The sequence below is a fragment of the Morus notabilis genome, unplaced genomic scaffold (assembly GCF_000414095.1).
Source record: "Morus notabilis unplaced genomic scaffold, ASM41409v2 Scaffold220, whole genome shotgun sequence".
Lineage (NCBI taxonomy): Eukaryota > Viridiplantae > Streptophyta > Magnoliopsida > Rosales > Moraceae > Morus > Morus notabilis.
The window spans coordinates 89207-99451 of NW_010362274.1; the positions used below are offsets into that span (position 1 = coordinate 89207).

At 38.7% G+C, this 10245-nt stretch overlaps 1 protein-coding gene and 1 long non-coding RNA gene across 3 annotated transcripts; both read right to left on the minus strand.

The window, feature by feature from the left end:
• Positions 1-238: 238 nt before the first annotated feature.
• On the minus strand, positions 239-4437 carry LOC21392388 (probable NAD(P)H dehydrogenase (quinone) FQR1-like 2). 2 transcript variants are annotated; one of them, XR_002902495.1, is made up of 3 exons: positions 3732-4437; positions 861-1222; positions 239-504 (listed from the first exon to the last, which is right to left on the minus strand). XR_002902495.1 is itself a non-coding variant. In XM_010101525.2 (2 exons), the coding sequence occupies exons 1-2, from the start codon at positions 4283-4285 to the stop codon at positions 994-996; spliced, it is 783 nt and encodes a 260-aa protein (XP_010099827.1). In that variant the 5' UTR covers positions 4286-4437; the 3' UTR covers positions 656-993. The 2 variants fall into 2 exon arrangements, 1 of the variants encoding a protein (XP_010099827.1); XM_010101525.2 differs by lacking the exon at positions 239-504 and having other exon boundaries at positions 656-1222.
• Positions 4438-5840: 1403 nt separating this feature from the next.
• LOC112092238 lies at positions 5841-8457 on the minus strand. The gene is made up of 3 exons (XR_002902496.1): positions 7986-8457; positions 7814-7898; positions 5841-6519 (listed from the first exon to the last, which is right to left on the minus strand). It is a non-coding gene; the product is annotated as an uncharacterized LOC112092238 (long non-coding RNA).
• Positions 8458-10245: the final 1788 nt, after the last annotated feature.

Sequence of the window (10245 nt, forward strand, 5' to 3'; positions counted from 1 at the left end):
TTAATAATTTATAACTCCAAAAAAAATCAATTATCAATATAAATCACTAGTCATATTTTTCCTTAATAAATCAACAAGTACTTACAACAGGAAAAAGAAAATGGCAAATAAATTAGCCCCATTAATAATTTATAACTCAAAAAGAAAAAAAAATCAATTATCAATATAAATTACTAGTCATATTTTTCCTTAATTTTTAAAATACAAACTCTCAAATAAACAACATTAAACTCGAAGCTGTATCATGAACACAGTTAACTATTTGATAATTTTCCCTAAAAAAAAAACAAAAAAACTATTTGATAATTTGCCTGACCCCATCATATGGACATCCCAGGGGCCTAAGATTACGAAGAAATATCTGGTATTTTTTTTTAATATATTGTTGATGAGGAAGACACCACCAATTTGACTAAATTCGACATGGGCCCACGATGTTTTCTCCTTAAAGACGACAAGGCTTGTCTAGATTGTTAGTTAATGACCATTAAACACAGTCTTCACCTGATTTTGCCAATATACAAATAGGTCACTGACGGCTTGAGCTTCACATAGAAATGAGAATGAAAAACCATGTGAAACCAATGAAAGATTCACATTTCAAAGTATCTAATGTCTTCTTTTCAAACATTCAAAAACCAGAAACTTCAGTTGATGAGAAAAAAAAAAAAGAATAGAATCTTTATTGTAATGATCTCAAATCCTAAAGTGAACTACGTAAATCTAAAAAATGAGGTATACAAAAGGAACACAATTTGGACATACGGACATTATTCGAGACAGTCGGATGGAACAAATAAAACCATGTACAGCTTTCTAAGCAAAACAGAACAGAAGAGGGTAAGAGGAAAGATACTAACACTGCCATTAGAGTAGTGGCATCTTTCTTGCCAGACTGTAATAGGACAATGCCAACGACAATCACGGGAAAAAATCGAACAGAAGCGATGATGGTGAGCAAATGTAAGTGAGTTCCGAATCAGGAGCAAATTGTCAGGCAAAGGCAAGCTTCTTGACTACTGCAGCCATGTACTTGCCCTGATGCTCTGCAAGAGCCAACTCGGTTTCAGTGGGTTCCCTAGTGCCATCACCAGCAAACACACCTGCACCATATGGAGAGCCCCCTCTTATGGAGTCCATCTTGAACATACCAGCTCCGAAAGTGTATCCGATGGGAACGAAAAGCATTCCATGGTGTGCTAGCTGGGTAATAGCGGTCCAACTGCAATAATTACAAGAATGTAAAACCTCAAAACAAATTGTTTAGGAAAGCAATACATAAAGTTTTCTCGGTGTTCACAGCTTAAAAAAGCCAGTAACTCTATCAGAATAAAGAATGTTAGTACTTCACCTGTTTTGGCACAAAAGGACCATGTAGTAGACAAATTCACTCTAAAAGTAACAGGAGACAGAAAATTAAAATTAGACGCACATCAACCCTGAAACAACAGCAAAAAATCAATTCTCTCCTCAAATAAATTTTGGAAAAAAAAATGCCATCCACAGTCCTTAATAGACATGGAAGTCTCAAGTGGAATTGAAATTTAACATAATCCACAGGATCAACTTCATCTGCTCTTAACAATTTAAAATTGAAATGTAATAGGTATCTTCTTTTATGTACTCCTTCCAAACCGAAGTATTGTGACACACAAACACCGACTTCTCATCTAGAAAAAATTTTGCAGTAACTTTAATACTTATACGCTAATTGACATTTTCTGTGATTTCTCATTGAAATATAACCAATAAGGTAGAAAAAAATAAGTGGGACAAATCCTAATGATTTACTTCGCTGGTAAGACTCTCCTCTCTAGAAGAGAGAGAAGTCAAAAATTTCTCCTATGAAGAGAAATGACCCAAGTTAAAAACTTAAAAAGATAAAGAAGATTTTAGGGCATGTTTGTTTGACCGTATAATAATATAACAATACAATGTTCGGTGTGACCATTGTATTGTATAACCTAATGCAGATGGTAAATTAATACGGTCTATATCGTATTATTGAATGCGGCTCATTTTTGGCGTATTGTATTGTATTATTTTATAGTGGATCAATGATTCTTGTCGGGATTGGGCACGACTAGAGGTCGGGGTCGGGTTGATATAGGGTTACACCAGAGCCTATAATTGTTGAAAAATTTAGGGGGCACGATGCAATTTTTATATTTATTAAAAATTACATTTTGACTCCAAAATATTTATAAATTTTCATTATGACCCTAAAACTTTTGAAAAATTGTATATTGACCCTAAATTTTTTTAAAAATTGCATTTTGACCATAAAATTATTAAAATTTTGCATTTTGATCCCTTATACAATACGTCATGACACCAAACACCGTATTGTATTATGATAATACAACACAATATAATACATCTTATACAATACAATATAATATAAGTTACCAAACATGGCCTTAAGGAACATGTAGAAACCATTAAAATCACAAACTAAGAGGGTGTTTGGTATGAGGATTCGTGCCATGGTTCGTGGCTGGCTATAGTATTTTCTCTCACAAAAAACACACGTAATTGAGAATGATTCTGAATTATGGTTCTGAATCCGTGAACCAAACGTCCACTAAAATGTAACCTATTAAAGGTCAGAGGTCACATTATTACTATTGGAAGAAGCATGACTCTAGTGGACGAAATAAGCTTGCAAATGTGCAGTAAGCTTGACATTTCTAATGAAGATCTGATGTTGTAACAATACACAACCACACTGACAAAGTCTTCCAGCAAAGCAAGCATGCAAAAGAGAGAAACTCGCATTGAATCTGAAATCTAGACCCTGGTGCTACACAACTAAAGAACAACTTATCAAGATTCCTGATGTAAAATATAACTGTTAGATTTCAATAGCAACAAATGTAGGGCATTCTGTCCATAAGATCAGAACCTCCACTTTGCCTATAATTTGCAGCCAAATTTACATTAAAAGAATAATTAACTTATATTAATGTAAGACTGTTCCACCACAGCCTCACGACTTTAACAACCTTAGTAAACTAATTTTCTATACCGTACATATACCAACACTCATACTCCGAAATAGTGAGCAAAGGAAATGATGTTAATTTGTGTTAATTGAAATCCTCCCTCCATAAAAGCATTCTGCAATTCCTCTGCTTCTAAATTCCCTTGTCCAAAGAATCATCTTGTATTGAACAAAGTCTCCAATGGGGCGCATTCTGATATTCAAACTACCCTCATTTTCTCAACGACAAAGCTAATCCTAGGTATTATCATTTTTGTCTTACCAGTTTGATTGCGTACTAATTACTATGAAACCTAAAACCTTAAGAATTCAGCTAATGCTCTTTGCTCTTGGTCTATACCATGCCTCAACTTTCTCTCCTGTTTCACACCCAACACATGCTTAGGTACAAATGGTATAGCTAAAATCTCCTCTCTGTCTCTCTCTCTCTCACACACACACACACAAAATCTGGGTCTTTATATTTCCTTTCAAGGAAATTTAAATCTTTGTTGAATCAAAAAATTAATCAAATTCACACCGGAACGTGGTATGTAAACATAGAAGTCCTGATCTTAATGCAACTACTTGTATCCTATTTGTCTTGTTCATTCAAATTCACAACAAAGACGATAAATCAAATACATTTAGCAGAAAGGCCAAAAGAATTCAGAACAATTTCAATCTTCCAATCCAAAATTCTACAGAAAAGAAAGAGCATTGGGACAATTTCATCCTATATACTTACGCAGTGGTTTCTTGGCCGCCACCTTGCGTGCCAGTACTGACGAAGAACCCAGCCGGTTTCCCGGCGAGCTTCTGCTCCTTCCACAGCTGCCCCGTCGAATCAAAAAACGCCTTCATCTGCGCCGCCATGGCCCCGTACCTCGTCGGAAACCCAAACAAGACGCCGTCGGCCGCCGCCAGCTCTGCCGCCGAAATCTCCGGAATCTCGGGGTCCTTCGGCGGCGCCTTCATCTGCTCCAACGCCTCCGTCGGCAACGTCTCCGGAACCCTAAACAAGACCGCCTCGACGCCGTCCACCGCGTCCACGCCCTTCTTCATCCGCCTCGCCAACCCTTCGACGTGTCCGTACATCGAGTAGAACACGATGAACACCTTCAGCTTCGCGATTGGGTGGGAATTCTCCTCCGCCGCCGCGGAATCTCTCGACAAGGCGTCGTTCGGCCTGTCGTCGGCAGGAATCGGCGCGTTCCCGGCGGCTCCGCCGCGCCGGGAATCCTCGGCCCCGCCGGAGGGAACCTTCTTCTTGCTTGGAACGCAACCACCGCCTTTCCCCATCAAAAAAAATAATAATCACAATTACGCAAACGAAAAAAAAATGAAAAATAAAAAATCGAATTTACAGTACGAGTTTTTCGCCTTTTTTTTAATTTTTGAATTTCAGTTTTGTAAATTCACTATATCGGAAGCGGAAACTTTTATAAGCTCCAAACTCCAGACTAGTTGTTACTTTCCGGGGAATTTATTTTATTGTACAGATATGAGCTCTGGAAGTGACACGTGGCGATTTATGCTTCGTCGGCTTAACATACGACGTCGTACAGGGGCTGTTTTCATCAGAGAATGATTGGATTTATTATGTGCCAAGGTGTTCTAGAGAATCGTCTCTTTCGGGAGAAAAAAAAGGATAAAATTGGAAGGCTTCCGTGATTGGTTGCCAGTCATGAGTCATCCACCAAACTCTCAATTTAAAAAATTACAAAAAAAAAAAGGAAGAAAAGTAAGTCCACCGTTTTGTTGATGTTGATATCTTGAAACCCAAAAAAAAAAAAAAAGTTATAAATTTGGGAAATTGTTGTTATTCTATGCACGAATGATAATTATTTTCTTCTAATTGGAGGGTTGTCCTTTATTTATTTATTTTGGTTTTATAGTCTTTGGATGTTTGACAAATGTCAAAAAAGAAATGCGCCTTTGAGTTTGAAGGAGAGTTATTAAAGCAATATATCAACATTCAATCATACAATTTGTACAGAGAATATTAAATTGAAGAAACATTTTTCTTTAGTGGGCGATAAATTATCAATATTCTAGTTGTCGTGACTCCAAATAGGAGTACCGAGTACAATAATTATGAGGATGAAATACATGTTTTTTCGGTAGAAAAGCACCAGCACTTCAAAAGAGAAAAAATAAAGTACAAAAAAAAAAAAAAAAAAGAAGGCAGAAGGCAGAAGGCACTGCCTGAATGGCTGTATTCGGCCTGGCCCATCTTATTCAAGATAACGTGCGTCATTAACCTGGCCTGTATAAGTTAGAGTTTCAGTAGATGGGCCAAGTTGGCCCACCAGCTTTTTAGTTGACGCCACCACGGCCTTGGTTTAGAGAGATTTTTACCATTACCCTTCAAAATGGATTACCAAACTATTATTAACCCCCAAACATTAACTTTTGTAATTCGTGGTTTAATTAGACAACATTTTTCTTCCAACATAGGAGTTGTTAAGAGTAAAATTCGGGAAAAAGAGCCGGTTGTACGGGAAATACTTCAGGACGTTATGCAAGGGCATCCCGTATTGCTGAATAGAGCGCCCACTCTGTATAGATTAGGCATACAGGCCTTCCAACCCATTTTAGTAGGACATGTTATTTATTTACATCCATTAGTTTGTAAGGAGCTCAATGCAGACTTTGATGGGAATCAAATGGCTGTTCATGTACCTTTTATCTTTAGAGGCTCAGGCAGAGGCTCGTTTACTTATATTTTCTCATGCAAATCCTATTGGAGATTCCATTTCCGTACCAACTCAAGATATGCTTCTCCGACTTTATCAATATTCTATTTGTCGTGACTCCAAATAGGAGTACCGATTACAATAATTATGAGGATGAAATACATGTTTTTTCGGTAGAAAAGCACCAGCACTTAAAAAGAAAAAAAGTAGAAAATAAAAAATAAAGAAGGCAGATGGAAGGCACGCCTGAATGGCTGTATTCCGCCTGGCCCATCTTATTCAAGAAAACGTGCGTCATTAACCTGGCCCGTATAAGATAGAGTTTCAGTAGATGGGCCAAGTAGGCCCACCAGCTTTTTAGTTGACGCCACGGCCTTGGTTTAGAGAGATTTTTACAATTACCCTCAAAATGGACAAACTATTATTAACCCCCCAAAATTAGCCTTTTTATTTTTACCCCTTTAAAGTAAGCCCAATCAAAGGCCTAATATATAGATTACTAAAACACTCTCAAAGGTATTTACAAGATGTTGGCCGTCTCCTGGCAGCCAACTTCGATCACTGGCAACCAACGGCAGGTCTCCGACAACCTGCAGCCGGTGCTCCGGTGGCAGTCCAGCATGTCTTCAGACCATGCTCCATGCTCCATAGTCTGTCAGGTTATGATCCATAATCTGACAGGTTATGCTGAGATGCGGGTCTCGGCGCGAGACGCCGACCATAGTCTGTCAGACTATGATCCAAGTTTGGCAAACAGTGATCCACAATCTTCCAGATTATGATCCATAATTTAGTAGACTATGATTCCTAGTACGTCAGACTATGATCCATTTCAACCTGTTTATGAATCATTTCAACCTGTTTAAATCAATTTCTAAGGCTAAAAAAGTATTGAAAAGCATACAAATAATTAGCCTAACTAAATATGCCGGCCAGGGGATCTCCGACACCGACCATAGTTTGTCAGACTTTGACATACTACGATCCATAATCTGTCATGTTATGTTTCTATTTTTACCAAAAACATGATTGAACGTCTCAGAATCTACAAAATTGATCCAAATAAAATAACAAAAATAAAACACAAAAAATTCCGACAAAATCACAACAAATCCATGTTACAAAAATTTCAAGCAACATATCACAACATCTCTAGAGCTCGGTGTACACTCGTGCAAAAACACTTAAGAGTGCCATGACCTAAAAACACTTAAGAGTGCCATGACCTGAAAACACACACACCCTGTTATCAGTGGGAATCACACAAAAAATGGTTAAAAAAGATAAAATAATCATTCTCTATAACTTCGTTTTCTCAGCAGCCAAAGAAAAGAAAAACCTTTCTTTCTTCTCCACGATTCTCAATCTAAACCTTTCTTTCTTCTCCACAATTCTAATTCCAATAGTCTTTCCCGGGAAGCTAACCACTACGAAACAGGATAATTCACATCCTTATGTCCCAAAATACAAACTCTTTTTTCTTATTTATTCAATCACATTGCGTAAACATAATCAAACTAAATTCAACCAAAAAATAATAATAATAATAATCCAAAAAACAACAAAATCAAAAACAAAATCCAAAATTCAAAATCTGAGAATTCATCAAACACATAAATTATCTCAAAAACTACAAAAATAATAAAACACAGAAATAAAAAAAATTTGATATTCATCATAACCACAAACTCGAATCCACAAATTCGGAACCAGCGAGTATGAAAACAAATAAAAATTCTTGCAACTGTACATAACCATTTAAGATACCAAACAGCAACAAATGAAAACAGCCAATATGTTGACTAGCCATTATCTCAAAAAAAACCAAGACAAAAACCTAAATACAATGACACGTAACGTTTAAACTAGTAATTAACTTTGTTAAATATCTAAAATCAAACTGAAGATCGAGAATGCAGATTTCTACAGGTAAGTCTAGATTCGTTCCCTAATGAAAAGACACGTAAATCGAGCCAAACGCCACATTATTGAATCAAACTCAGTGAGTTTGTGTGTGTGTGTATATATATATATATATATATATATATATATCAATGAAAAGACAAACCCGAATCTTCAAAAGGATCAATGCATACAAAAAATAGAAAACTAGAACCACGTCGCTAGAAACCTGAAATCATTTTCAGAAATCTGATAAAGCGAACTCCGTGACGGCAGAATCAACTTTGGCAAACTCAAAACTCGGGACGGCGACACTGATTATCAAAAAAAACAAAAACCGGTTATCAAAGAATCAAAACTCAGATTTAAAAGGGAAAAAAAAACAGATCAATCTCGAATACCGATGGGCTGGTGACGCAGCGCTGGTGATGGCGCGTCAAAGAGGCGCTGCGAGGCTGGTCTTTGACGACGTGAGAGATCAGAGATGTGGAGGAGAAGCGGATCTGCAGATGCTCCACAAGCGTGACCTCGCAATTTGACGGATCTCAGTGCCGTGATTCAGATCTGGAACTGACGAGAAGTTTCAGCGGGGAGATCCGGAGGCGCGAGGGCGCTGCTCCGTGGATTTGAAGATAGAGAAACGCTGTTGTAAGATCAAAACTCCACGAACAAGAAAGCCACAACGAGATCTTGGACTCTGTGAGATTCACGGAGACGCCTTTACAGATCGCGGCCGTGAGTTTCGCGACCGGAGGAAGTTGGAGGAGAGAGATGAGCGAGAGCAGATCCAGCGACGCAGAAAAGGAGGACGGCGACGGACTAAGAGAGAGAGACCAGAGAGAGAGAGCCAAGAGAGAGGGGATAAATCGGAGAGAGGAGATGAGAGAGAGAGTGGGTTAGCGCAAGAGAGAGGAGAAAATTTGATAAAAGAGACCGGAGCATATCAGAATTTGAGGAAATATATCACTTTTTTTTTATAACAAAAAAATGATGGCGTGTATCTTACGTGATAAAAAATAGGTCCTATTAGTTCCAAGTGTATGGTCATTTTTAAAAACTCTTTTCTCACAAAATCGACCGCTCGACCCTCTCTTCCCCCCGAAACTGACCACTCGACCTTCTCTCCTCCCGACTAAGCTCTCTCACGACCGACCACCGGATTTTCTCTCCGATCACCTCTCACCGACCGCTGGCTTTTCTCTCCGATCAGTCACCAACATCACGATCGACCATCACCGACCGCTGGCTTTCCTCTCATCTGTTTCTCTCTCTCTCGCCGAAGTTCTCTTACCGGCCGATCCACTCTCTCCGATCTCTCTCGTCTCGGCCGACCGACCACTCCTCCCCAAACACTGACCGTTCACCAAAAACTGACCTCCCTTCCCACTAAAACTGACCAAAAACTGACCCTGACCACTCACCAAATTCCCGACCACAAAAACCGACCACCTGCTCACTAAAATCCGACTAAAAACCGGCGACTTTTAGACTGAAATGGCATCACAAAACAACTCTTCTTCCTCAACTAAAACAGTCATTTCCCGAACACTTGTCGACGAGACAACGGAATCTGCTGAGGTAATATTCTTGTTTTACTTTTTCTTATATATTTTTGCAAGAACAAAAACTTAATATAAGCAACATTAGTCTGTTCATAGTCGGTTCTTAGTCGGTTTTGGTTCTGGTCTGTTCGCAGTCGGTTCTAGGTCAGTTTTAAGTCATTTCTGGTGGTCGGTTCTTAGTCGGTTCTTGTCGAGTATGGTCGGTTCTGGTCGATTTTGGTCGGTTCTAGGTAAAGTCGGTTCTAGGTCGGTTGGTGGTCAGTTCGGAGTCGGTTCTTGGTCGGTTCAGGTCATTTTTGGTCAGTTTTGGTCAGTTCTGTCTGTTTGGTGTGTTCCTGCCGTGATTTTAGGTCAGTTCGGTTGGTTCAGTCGATTTTTGTTTGGTTTCTTGGTCTATTATAGTCGATTCTATCGTTTTGGTTGGTTCTGACCGATGTGTTTTTTCTTCTTTTTCAGTATGACCTCCCAAAATACAACACAGGTGAACTTCCTGGGATCGGACATCTAAAGATGATCATGGATCCTATGCGGGAATATTTTTCAGTGAAAGTGACTATGAAGTCAAAGATCGAGGCTTTGGAGGTAATCAGGCAGAATCTAGACCCCGAAACGGAAATGCCAATTTTCAAGGAATCTGCCTTCGGACATTTTATTTTGATGTCTGAAAATATGATCTATTTTAGAATGTTGACACACTAGCTGCTTTTGAGGCAGATAGAAACAAAAAAGTGACATGAGTTGCGGTTCATGGTTAATGGAACCACAACTAGGTTTGGAATGAGGGAATTTGCATTAATTACTGGATTGAACTGCGGGGAAACTCCAGAGCCGGACGTGATCTTGAAAGCTTTGAAGAATAGAATATTATTGGAGCATTTTAAGTCCCACGTAGTACTTGTTGCTGATTTAAGAAAATTGCTCACAGGGAAGAAGATAAAAGGTAGCGATAAAACAAATATCGCTATCATTTATTTTTTAGCACAAGTATTATTATCCGGGGACGAGAAGAAGACCGTCCCACTGGATTGGCTGTCTTACGTTGGCGATTTAGAATTCTTCAACAGTTATCCATGGGGCAGGGTGTCTTTTGAATGCACTA

Excerpts from the sequence above, each read along its gene's own strand:
- LOC21392388 (XM_010101525.2), bottom strand. The coding sequence starts at position 4,285 with ATGGGGAAAGGCGGTGGTTGCGTTCCAAGCAAGAAGAAGGTTCCCTCC. Across the intron at positions 1,223-3,731 it reads GGCGGCCAAGAAACCACTGC|TTGGACCGCTATTACCCAGC; the intron begins GTAAGTATATAG and ends TAATTATTGCAG.